A 13268-nucleotide genomic window follows, 5' to 3' on the forward strand; every position below is an offset into this window, starting at 1 on the left:
GTGGATTACAGTCCTTCATAGGGAATGTAGGTGGATTACAGTCCTTCATAGGGAATGTAGGTGGATTACAGTCCTTGATACCATGCAGAAAAGGATTTCCAGTTTGTCAAGGAGCGCTTCCAGCTGATTCATTAATTACTCCGAATATTTCAGGGAATATCCAGTTTATTGTTAGACATACAACGCGTTTCGGCTATACATAAATTTAGCCTTCATCAACCTCTCACCCTTGTCTCGTAGACTCCATTGTCTTCAAAGACGATATTGATTTAGTTCTTGATACCATGACACCACCAGGTTTAAATGAACATTTGAGGTTTGTTCCATATTTCTAAATATGTTGTCTCTTATTTAGATTTTAATTTGTGTGTTTATTTCCATTAAATGTTAGTTGTTTCTAACCCCTGATGATTCCTGATTCCCTTGGTGATATATTACATCATATATGGCATCATTATATCAATGATCGCATCAGAAAATGATCCTTTTGGTGGATAGGATCCTCCATCCACAACCTTGTGCTACCGAGATCACAATCTATAGTTGGTATTTGCAATACAATTTTCTTCTTGGACTTACTTTTCAAATGTGGGAATGAACTGTGAAGCATTTGCTTGTTGTGGGGTAGCATTCCCTTTACCCGCACATTATGATCTTATTAGTCACTATATTTGATCATAATAATAAAAAATGTTTTCCACTTGTACACTCAGTGCATTAGGATTGAAACGGAACTCTGTCACTACTGATTAGCACTTTTATGGGCATCTACTAATTCACATTTACTTATGATATCTAGACATTATCGGGTTTGTCTCTCATCTAGTTCCTTTTTCATGTTTTTATTGAATTGATAAACAGGTACACTGTCACTTTAACTTGCACATAGCACTTTATACAGGTTCCGCTTCAGAATTCATATTTAATCCTTCTTATTTATGCAATATAGGTCTTATTGGCTGCTATGTATAGCAGTATTTGGTGACTGTATTCCTGCCCTTTCATTAGCCCACAATAAACATGGTAACAGGTTAGTGCGCATGCCTGATGTGCGGTGAGACTAGAAACATTGCTGACGGCATCATTCATATGATACGGTGAGGTTATGTGACGTCACAGGGGATTTCCTCTTACATGTTTAAGCCTCAAAGATTCACCATGACAGCTCTCATCATGAAAGCCTATGAGCTTGATCAAGACAAATCCTGGGCTCCTCACATCTGTTGATCTTACAGGTTGGATGAGAGGTTCTCATAAGTCAATGCCAGGAACAGAAGGATCACGTGACTGTTACTTCTGTCTAACCAATGTCCCAGGTTTTCCTACAAAAGAACAAGAAGTCCATGGAATATCCCAATCTACCTTCAGCTATGAGACCAGTGCCACATGATGACCCTCGTCCAGTAGCAAAGCCTCTAGAGACAGGGAGCCTAGAGGAGGCATCCAATGAAGATGTTGCTGTCCATGGGTCAGCGATGGGGAACAATGCTGATTCAGACATTGGGCCATGTATGTCTGGTGAGCCTCATCTTATATCACAGCCAGAACTTAATGACTTGTTCCAGAACTTATGTTTGCCAAAACCAAATGCAGTTACTGGCTTCAAGACTTCAAGGATGGCATTTGCTGTCACCCGCTACAAAAGTTTCTGTCTTTCGAAGCCGCTAAGATGACATAACACAGTTTTTAGAACTGGTTGACCACCTGAGCTTTTGCACCGACATTGGTGGGTTGCTCGCAGCTTTGGATTGCTCGCATGAGTCGAGACAGTGGTGTCTCCTAATTGACTCATCAGTGTTAAGACTCCAGGCTGTCTTGTTACACAATGGTAATGTTCACCGTCCAATACCAATATTAATCAATAATTCAATATTCAAATGTTCCCAAGAATAACCGATGCTGAGATTAAGGAAGGCATTTTTGTTGGTCCACAAGCCTGACACATCATGAATGACAAGCAATTCGAAGAGCATCTGGCGGGGAATGAGAAAATTGCTTGGAAATCATTCAAGGATGATTCCCAGAACTATTTTCGCAACAACCCAACCCCAAATTACATCAAACTGTCATCAACCTTCTGGATGCTTACAAAGTGATGAAGTGCAACATGTCATTGAACATTCATTTTTTGCATTCACATTTGGAATTCTTCCCTGTAAATCTTGGTGCCATTAGTAATGACCATGGAGAATGGTTTCCCAAAGATATTGCTACTATGAAAAAGCATTATCAAGTGTCCTGGACTCCATCAATGCTGGCTGACTATTGCCGGACACTAATACGGGACGCACCAGACGGTGACTACAAATGACCTAATGCTTCATAATCCGTAAAACGTCATCTCATGTTTCACAACGTTTCTAAGTAACATAGTAACATAGTTTTGAAGGCTGAAGGAAGAACTTATGTCCATCTAGTTCAGCCTATTTTTAGTGCAGCTGTTCTGCATTGTTGATCCTGGGGAAGGCAAAAAACCGACAGAGGAGAAGCCAATTTTCTCCATAGGGAAAAAAATTCCTTCACCTAAGCTGGGTCAACCATCTACCTGTAATATTATGTTATTCGTAACATTCTATACTGTTACTCACAAGAAAAGCATCCATTCCTTCCTTACATTCATTCAGTGAGTTGGCCATCACCACTTCCTCAGGAAGAGAATTCCAGAGCCTCACTGCTCTTACCGTGAAGAACCCTCTTCTATGCTGGTGCAGAAATTGTCTTTCTTCCAAACGAAGAGAATGCCCCCTTGCTCTTGTCACAGTCCTTGGTACAAACAGTTCATGGGAGAGATCTCTGTATTGCCCTCTGATATACTTGTACATATATATTAGGTCTACCCTAAGTCTTCTCTTTTCTAGGGTAAATGGACCTAATTTTGATAACCTTTCTGGGTATTGTAGTGAACCAACTCCATTTATCATTTTAGTAGTCCGCCTTTGAATCCTTTCAAGATCAGTAAAGTGATGCAGATGATCTGAAATTATATTTCTGCTGGGTTCTATTGGGTTTATTATAATCACGTCACATTTTCAAGGAAGCAAAACTTTGGAAAAATGTGTTGCCCAGAGTAACATGGAGATTTGTCATTTCCTAATGATATCATTGCTTTACATATTTAGTCTTATGGACTAATATGTAGACTCGTTTTAGAGTACTGGCCTAGAGAACAAGGATTCTGAAATCTCAGCGTTTTTTTAAATCAGTGGTTTGTCAAGTGTTTCAGGAGTTTTGCAGCAAATTTTACTTATTCAAGTGAATTAAAAAATGCATGTAAAAGCACAGCAAATACTTGTATTCAGCACGAGAAAAAACCAGACAGAGCCAGAAAACAGTCACATGCCATACAGACCATCAGAGTGACAGAGCGATGCTAGCCCATTATGACATCACTGGTGATGCTAGCCCATTATGACATCACTGGCAATGCTAGCCCATTATGACATCACTGGCAATGCTAGCCCATTATGACATCACTGGCAATGCTAGCCCATTATGACATCACTGGCGATGCTAGCCCTTTATGACATCACTGGCGATGCTAGTCCATTGTGACATCACTGGCGATGCTAGTCCATTATGACATCACAGGTGATTCTCGGCCATTGTGACATCACAGTTCAGTCCCTACTTATAGAATGTTCACAGGGTCACCGGTGCCATTTATGGTTCTATAGTGACTGAGAGCGTTTGCAATTTTTCACTATGTCTGGATTATGTCTGAGCGATTTTCAGGTAGATGCTCTGTTGGAGACTCTTACCAACAATCTCCCTAACACTGAGCTTCTACCACCCGATGGCGTCCTCTGCTTCACTCACCGGCTGGTGGTGGAGCTAGTCAATGACTGCCTGACCAAAAACAATGAAGATAAACTAACATCAGAGTATCTGACGGATTTACGTCACAACATCAGAACATTACTACAGCAGGTAAGTGGCGGACACTCGGCACAAATCTTCTCTATAGTCATAGATAATAATGGTGGGAGAGAAGCTTCTTCTTTCCTTCCATATAAAACACGACGAGTCCCCAGATATGGAGTCGTTGTATCTGCAGAGAGGAGCAGAGGACACATACAATCGCTGCCTCCATTGTTTCCTTTCTCATCTCTGAATTTTTCTCTTTGTGTCTTTTCTTCTTTATAGGCTGAAAATAGATCTCAATATGGAGATTTGGCTTTTGTTAAAGAACTGGCCGAAGAAGTCCTGCGCGTATTAGAATGTCCGGCCTGCCCGCCGGAACGCCCGGTAAGGAGCCATCATCTTCTCTATCACACGTCCTTGTTTTCTGATCTTCTCCAGATCACCAATCAGATATCAGAAGATCTGGTGTCACATAATCCACATAAGTGAGAGACGTTTCTGAGAAAAGTTCTCATGATGGCGCGTGATTTGTAGAGTAAAGGGGGTTTTACACTAAGCAATATCGCTAGCAATATCGCTAAAACGTCACTGGTTTTGTGACGTTATAGCGACATTGCTAGTGATATCGCTATGTGTGATACTTACCAGCGACCGGCTCCCCCGCTGCTCATCGCTGATCGCGCGAGAATGTCCGGCTCCATTTCTCGTCGTCTGCTTCCTGCTGGGCTTCCTGCTGTGACGTCCAGCGACGCGTGGAGGCGGGCGGGAGGACGCAGGATCGCTGTGTGTGAATGGTAAGTATCGTGCGCTGCGTCGCTGCTGCATCGCTGTGAGATCTTTCTGTATGAAAGCTCACTAGCGATCATTTAGCGATGCACCAGCGATCCTGACCGGGTCGGATCGCTGGTTGGATCGCTGGTGCATCGCTAAATGTAAAAGGGCCTTTACAGTTGGTCCATCAGTAAATGTTGGTTTACTCCTTCCTGATTCATGTATTTGGTGATTTAGTGAAATCTTCCACATATTAATTATCTGTATTATATCTATCAGGAAACACCAGAAGGCGACGATGAAAATGGGGCGACTGTGACCCCAGAAACCCCTGACTCTAATAGGAGTCAGCCGGAGCTGAGCAGCGATCTGATCACAGGTGAGCCGATCACACAACCTCCTACAAGGAATCTAAAGATATTACACAGCAGGGAATAATGGCAGATCACTCTCTACTCCATGTAATGGACCTGTCAGCACATGTTACATATAGGAGTGGTGGGATGACGGTGTAGGATGTTCCCCCTATTATATCCAGATATTACACAGCAGGGAATAATGGCAGATCACTCTCTACTCCATCTAATGGACCTGTCAGCACATGTTACATATAGGAGTGGTGGGATGACGGTGTAGGACGTTCCCCCTATTATATCCAGATATTACACAGCAGGGAATAATGGCAGATCACTCTCTACTCCATCTAATGGACCTGGCAGCACATGTTACATATAGGAGTGGTGGGATGACGGTGTAGGATGTTCCCCTATTATATCCAGATACTACACAGCAGGGAATAATGGCAGATCACTCTCTACTCCATGTAATGGACCTGTCAGCACATGTTACATATAGGAGTGTGACGGTGTAGGACGTTCCCCCTATTATATCCAGATATTACACAGCAGGGAATAATGGCAGATCACTCTCTACTCCATGTAATGGACCTGTCAGCACATGTTACCTGTCAGCACAATCTCCTACCTAGATAACTCACCGCTTCCCCTCTCTGACCACAACATTCTCTCCTTTACACTCACAAATCCTCGCTCACCCCAGCACCCTCCTACCTACCATTCAGTCAGAAATCTACAAGCCATTAACCCTCATACACTTTCAGACTCACTACACTCATCATTGTCCCCAATCTCTTCTTTGTCCTGTCCTGATCTGGCTGTACATCACTTCAATGACACTCTTAGAAGCACCCTTGACCAAGTAGCTCCCCTCACCCTCAGAACCTCCAAACACAGGATGAAACAGCCCTGGCTCACATCGCAAACTCGATTTCTCCAGCGATGCTCTAGGTGTGCTGAACGCTTATGGAGGAAAACACGCACACCAGAAGACTTCATACACTTCAAATTTATGTTAAGGACATATAACTCTGCCCTTCACCTCGCCAAACAGACCTACTTCACCACCCTGATCTCCTCACTATCCAACAACCCCAAGAAACTTTTTGACACCTTTCACTCCCTCCTCAGGCCAAAAGCACAAGCCCCTATCACAGACATTTGCGCTGATGACCTTGCCTCCCACTTTATAGAGAAAATAGACAATATCCATCAGGAAATCCGCTCCCAATCACCAAATTCAGTGACTCCCATCCCTCCCTGCATTTCCCCTGGCTCACTCTCCACATTCGATCCCATCACAGAAGAAGAAGTCTCCAGGCTCCTCTCCTCTTCTCGTCCGACTACATGCACAACTGACCCCATTCCCTCACATCTCCTCCAGTCTCTCTCCCCAGTCGTCACAACTCACCTAACTACAATCTTTAATCTCTCCCTCTCCTCTGGCATTTTCCCCTCCTCCTTCAAACACTCTATCATTACTCCATTACTAAAGAAACCCACCCTTGACCCATCCTGCACAAACAACTACAGACCAGTCTCCAATCTCCCCTTCATCTCTAAACTCTTGGAGCGCCTGATATACTCACGCCTTACCCGTTACCTCTCCACTCACTCCCTCCTAGACCCTTCACAGTCCGGTTTCCGCCCCCTACATTCGACAGAAACTGCACTCATCAAAGTGACCAATGACCTTCTGACAGCAAAACGTAATGGTGACCACTCTCTGCTCATTCTTCTCGACCTTTCTGCAGCTTTCGACACTGTTGACCATCCTCTCCTACTCTCTAGGCTCCAGTCACTAGGCATTAAGGACACTGCTCTTTCCTGGTTCTCCTCCTATCTTTCCGACCGCTCCTTCAGTGTTCTGTTTTCTGGCTCCACTTCATCTCCTCTTCCTCTCACTGTTGGGGTACCTCAGGGCTCAGTCCTTGGCCCCCTTCTCTTCTCTCTCTATACAGCCCCAATTGGACAGACCATCAGCAGATTTGGCTTTCAGTACCATCTTTATGCTGATGACACACAACTGTACACATCATCCCCTGACCTTACCTCCGCTGTACTACAGAACGCCACTGACTGTCTGTCTGCAGTCTCCAACATCATGTCTGCTCTCTATCTGAAACTCAACCTCTCCAAAACTGAACTTCTTCTGCTCCCACCATCTACTAACCTCCCTAAATCTGACATTTCCCTCTCTGTGGGTGGCACCATAATAACACCCCGACAGCAGGTGCGCTGTCTGGGTGTTATGTTCGACTCCGATCTCTCCTTCACCTCCCATATACAATCTCTTGCCCGCTCATGCCGCTTACACCTAAAGAACATCTCTAGAATCCGCCCTTTTCTCACCATGGAAACAACAAAAACTCTCACTGTCGCCCTGATCCACTCCCGCCTAGACTACTGTAATGCTCTATTAATTGGCCTCCCTCTCACTCGACTCTCCCCTCTCCAGTCTATCCTTAATGCAGCAGCCAGGGTTGTCCATCTGGCTAATCGTTTCTCAGACGCGTCCGCTCTTCGCCAGTCGTTACACTGGCTGCCAATTCATTACAGGGTACAATTCAAAGTACTTGTTCTCACCCACAAAGCTCTCCACAGTGCGGCACCCCCTTACATCTCCTCCCTCATTTCTGTCTATCGGCCTAACCGACCGCTGCGCTCTGCAAATGACTTTCGACTAACCTCTGCCCTAATCCGTACCTCCCACTCCCGACTCCAAGACTTCTCCCGTGCTGCGCCAATCCTCTGGAATGCTCTACCCCAAAATATTAGGACCATCCACAATTTGCATAGTTTTAGGCGCTCGCTCAAAACACATTTGTTCAGAGCGGCCTATCACATTCAGTAATCAAAGTCATGTTTGTATGTGTAGCCCATTCACTATCTCCATCTAACCCCCACCCCCTGAAGATGGCTGGACCGTCATTGTAAATACATCATTGTAAATACAAACCTGTGCTTTGTATCCCCCCCACCTCATTGTAGATTGTAAGCTCCACGAGCAGGGTCGTCTTATTTCGCTTTAATTATTGTATTGTTAACGTTGTTACTTATGACTGTTGTGTTTGAAACTGTTCAACTGTAAAGCGCTGCGGAATATGTTGGCGCTATATAAATAAAGATTATTATTATTATTATTATTATGTTACATATAGGAGTGGTGGGATAACGGTGTAGGACGTTCCCCTATTACATACAGATACTACACAGCAGGGAATAATGGCAGATCACTCTCTACTCCATGTAATGGAACCTGTCAGCACATATTACATATAGGAGTGGTGGTGTGACGGTGTAGGACGTTCCCCCTATTATATCCAGATATTACACAGCAGGGAATAATGGCAGATCACTCTCTACTCCATGTAATGGACCTGTCAGCACATGTTACATATAGGAGTGGTGGGATAACGGTGTAGGACGTTCCCCTATTATATACAGATACTACACAGCAGGGAATAATGGCAGATCACTCTCTACTCCATGTAATGGACCTGTCAGCACATGTTACATATAGGAGTGGTGGGATGACGGTGTAGGACGTTCCCCTATTATATACAGATATTACACAGCAGGGAATAATGGCAGATCACTCTCTACTCCATGTAATGGACCTGTCAGCACATGTTACATATAGGAGTGGTGGGATGACGGTGTAGGACGTTCCCCTATTATACCCAGATATTACACAGCAGGGAATAATGGCAGATCACTCTCTACTCCATGTAATGGGACCTGTCAGCACATGTTACATATAGGAGTGTGCAGCGAGGTTGGGGGGTCCTCATTCATGTGATGATTGGGGGTCCGCCACCACTTACCTTACATTAATCTATGGATGCACCATACGTCCTCATATGTAGATTCCCCATATAACGAGTATTATTCCCATTTACAGACGTCTTGTTATTTCTCCCTTATGTTGCGGTATTATGTATGTAGGATTGATATCGACTAATATATTTTATTTCTTCATCACTTTATCACTATTTTAGTACCATCAGCGCTGGCGAATCCCAACAGTGGAATCTGTGAGATCCCGGAGATCCAAGAATCTGCCGGTGTAAGTATTATAGAGCCATAGGGGGTGTCTGTGCATCACCAGATCATGGGGTGTGAGTGACCCGTCCAGTATTATCCCCATATAACCATGGGACGGCTCTGTTCTAAGCGTAGATGACTCTATGGTGTTAGAGAACAGTATTTATAGTAAATGGAATCTGTCACCAGGTTTATGCTGCTGACAGATTCATCCTGAGATGTTTTCCTGCAGCTTCTAGATCTTAGTATTATTTCTTATTCTTTTTTAGGACTTGATGAAATCATTGATCCCGGCAGGAGAGCCGCGTATGAGCGACTATGAGACATCTAAACTGATCGGCAGAGGAGCTTTTGGGTGAGATTTCTGTTCCCATAATCCCCATTTCTCAGGGTTCCCTATGACAATGCTTCAGCCTCTGTGCTCTGCCAGTCAGTGTTGTCATAGGGAAACGATCGGAGTCCACATCTCCAGGTCACTATTCAGCTCAGTTATATACAGCTGAGCGAACTGATCTGTAACCAATCAGTCTGTAAGGAAAGGGATGATATAATAGACGACACTCCCCGGTCCTAGACCTCCTCTGCTCTTCTGCTGCCTCCTACACCACAGCTTCCCTGTCCTCCGCACCGATCTTAGGTTTTTCGGGGCCCCATTATGGAGCTGATAAGAGTGATTGGCTGCACACGGTCACATGACGGGTGACACGATACTGACGCTAATGACATCTGCACCCCCACCCTCCACCATGACCATGTGAGTCCGATCACCGGCCCCAGCAGCAGAAGGGAGAACAGCCAAAGACCGGCACAGAGGACGGAGCACTGCAGTGATGGATGAGCAGGGACGAGGACAAGTGGGTCTAATGTGTTTAATTAAATTTTAACCTCTTCCTGCCCCTCCATTTATTCTGCCTCGGGCTGTGGAGAAAGCCAAAAACCATCTTCTTACGACAATTGGAGCATTTTCAATTTTAGCCAATTTTTATTTTTACTGAATCCTATCTACTGGTGGGTTATAGGGAATCTGCCCAAGATGAATTTCAGTAGATTCTCTCATCTACAATGTGACCTGGTGAGGGCAGACGTGGCGTGGTGCAGACCTCCCATCATCGATGGAGTGTTATTTCATGGGTTCTAGATGTGGATTTCTAGCTGGTATTAAACATTAGTATAAAAGATCATGGAATGATTTGTGTATATAGACTGTTAATAAGGCTTTATTATAAACCATGGATTCTCCTTCTCTCCAGGGCCCTCTACCTAGTGCGCCACAAAGAATCACAACAGACCTTTGCCATGAAGAAAGTGACCAAGAGGAGCCTGAAAACTCCTATTAGAGTGGACATGGCCTTTCTGGAGCGGGACATCCTAACATTCGCAGATTGTCCCTTTGTGGCCTCCATGCTCTGCTCTTTCCCTACGAGATCTGACCTGTGTATGGTCATGGAGTATGTAGGAGGTAGGACCCGTACCTTGTGTTATATTCAGCCCATGTCTTCTGACATCTTATCACCTCTCACATCACTAAGACTTATCCCCATGGACGGTTACATCCCCACAGAGCATTTACTATAGGTTATCTATTACCATGGTGCCCGGAAAGTCATTGATGTGTGGGATCTCCCTGTCGGTCCGCACTGAGCACATCAGTATCTCCAGCTGTAGACGAGATGTGACATCACTTTATGTCTTAAGTTACTTGGACGACAATTTCATCATGACCTCAGACTAATATTCTGTACATTCTGTCCTTATATATTTTCTCCTGCCCCAATGTTTCTGCTCACTTCTCTTTATAGATCATGGTGTTCTGCTGTATAAACCCCTCACCGGTCATATTTCCTTTCTTCTATAGGTGGAGACTGTCGGACCCTTCTAAACATGATGGGTCATTTCCCTGTCCCGTTGGCCCGCTTGTACTTTGCAGAAGCGGTCCTTGGTGTGGAATACCTGCATAGTTACGGTGTGGTGCACAGAGACCTGAAGCCGGAGAAGTAAGTGCATACCTGTAGTATAACAAAGGGGGGAAGTTATCCCTTATCATCTCACGGTCTATAAAGCTAAAATCATCTTCTCTTTCACAGCCTCCTGATAACATCTGCTGGACATATTAAAATTAGTGACTTTGGACTTTCAAAAGTTGGTGTCATGATACCACACACCAACATCTACAAGCAATCAGCAGAGGACATCTCCAGAGAGTTCCAGGATGAGGAGGTCAGCATTACCCACAGGAACTTAGCTTGTTCTGTACAAATCTCATAACTCTATTTTCTCTTCCCCACATTCTTCATTTTTAGAGCGCTTTTCCACTGATATTTTATCTTCTCTAATTCTGTTTTTATGTCAAGAACTTGTCATAATATTCATTTCATCGATTCTCATCTCTATCTTCTGTTGGTTTCCAGGTGTGTGGCACCCCGTGGTACACAGCCCCTGAGGTCATCCTGAAGAAAGGCTACGGAAGACCTATTGACTGGTGGTCAATGGGCATCATATTATATGAATTTGTCCACGGCTATACACCATTTGATGGGGATTTCCAAACTGGGCTGAATGAAAATATTGTCGGGGGTAAGTAGAATAATCCCATCATTGCTTTGCCTGGTTACATGGCTTTAGTTATTTCCTTTGCTTTACCTTATAGTCCAATACATAGGATTTATTTTCTGTAACTTTCTATATAACAGGAGATATAATTTGGGATACTTATCAAGCTACTCTATCCGATGATCAGGACCCCATCACTCAGCTGCAGGACCTCATCACTCAGCTGCTCAGTATAAATCCTGTGGATAGCCTTCTGCAGGACCTCATCAGTCAGCTGCTCAGAGCAAATCCTGTGGATAGACTTGGGACAGGTAACAGATACAATAATATCAATATTCCCTTGTTACACCGATGACGTATCACTCATGCCCATGAGGATCATTACTTCCCTATCAGCTTCTTCCTTTATAGTTCTCCCTACTAAGATTTTCATTTTATTTCCTACATGTCTGCTCAGTTGTGTAATTAGTTCTAATTAAGATAAACTGTTCAGATATGAAGCTGTCTCTCACAATGTCCGAATCACTATTGTTTTCCTTTATCCAGGAGGAGCTTTTGAGATCAGGGGTCATCCATTTCTTGTTGACTTAGACTTTGATTCCCTTCTAAGTCAAAAGCTAGTGTACGTTCCTCAGCTTGTGGACACCAGCTTATTTACCAGTAAGTAGGAGGCATCTTCTAGACTAAGTGTTTGTTTGTCTCGTCTTCCTTATTTTGTGACAATTGGTTCCCATTAATAAATGGTGACTCTATTATACTGACAATCTCTAAGAACACTTCATTACCTATGTCTTGCAGACCTTTCGGATATGAAGAAACATCTGGTCTCAGAGGATGAGAAGGCCACAAGTGAGGACAATGAGAGCCTTGACTTCAAAAATTTTACAACATCTTCTGAAAGGCTTTTTAAAGTAAGTATGTGATTAATAAATCACAAATATGTATAAAAAGACCTATGAAGGTAGTCATACAATTATTTCATATCTTATTGCTTCCGCATGTAGCTCCTTACCACCGTTACCGGAATGAAGATTAATGAGAATCCCAAGTCTTCTCCAGATTGTACCCTAGAATCCAGCACAAATATCTCAGAAATGTGAGTAGATTATGGGGCTGTTAATGGGTTCTCTAGGCTGATATATGTGCACAACACCAAATATAGGACATAAATACCATAATATCACATGCAGCATCCACCATCCCATGGTTAGCAGTCAATGTGCTTTTGACCTTAGTAACTGCTGGTGATAACAGCCTATGATCGACGCCTGTCATGCATTTTTAGAACTACCCACACTGTAGGAGAGATGTATTATTATATGCCAGATATTCATGGTAGTTTTTTCCACTCCACTCGATAAAAGTTAGTTTTGAGCAGAAGACCTTCCCCACTATGGCAGTCATATGTCCTATTAGGCCTTATAGTCGGTGTTCTTATAGTGAGACAACCCCTTTTATAATGTGTTTACTTGTGATTTACGTGTTTTTCTTCTTCCAAACAGGCAAAAAGAATCTGTTCCCATATCTGAGAGCGACGACGCTATTTGTTTCTTGCCATTCTTGTTCCAACTGTCAGGTATGTCCATGTCTACAGCACCTACAATGGGAATGTTGACTTCAAGGCTCCAATATTTCCACATGGTGTTTCTGTAATAGATCTCTTAAGTTTTCCATGTTTCATGT

At 43.6% G+C, this 13268-nt stretch overlaps 1 protein-coding gene across 1 annotated transcript in view; it reads left to right on the plus strand.

Moving 5' to 3' along the window:
• The window catches only part of LOC141093946 (microtubule-associated serine/threonine-protein kinase 3-like), a 48780-nt gene extending 37163 nt beyond the window's left edge, over window positions 1–11617 (plus strand). The window contains exons 2-6 of the mRNA XM_073579625.1: window positions 1317–1468; window positions 10286–10494; window positions 10891–11029; window positions 11120–11252; window positions 11444–11617. Of these exons, the coding sequence (XP_073435726.1) occupies window positions 1317–1468; window positions 10286–10494; window positions 10891–11029; window positions 11120–11252; window positions 11444–11617 (807 nt within the window). The remainder of the gene's footprint in view (window positions 1–1316; window positions 1469–10285; window positions 10495–10890; window positions 11030–11119; window positions 11253–11443) is intronic.
• The last annotated feature ends 1651 nt before the right edge of the window (window positions 11618–13268 follow it).

The sequence above is a fragment of the Dendrobates tinctorius genome, unplaced genomic scaffold (assembly GCF_039654945.1).
Source record: "Dendrobates tinctorius isolate UK_male_01 unplaced genomic scaffold, ASM3965494v1 ptg000063l, whole genome shotgun sequence".
NCBI classification, from domain to species: Eukaryota; Metazoa; Chordata; class Amphibia; order Anura; family Dendrobatidae; genus Dendrobates; species Dendrobates tinctorius.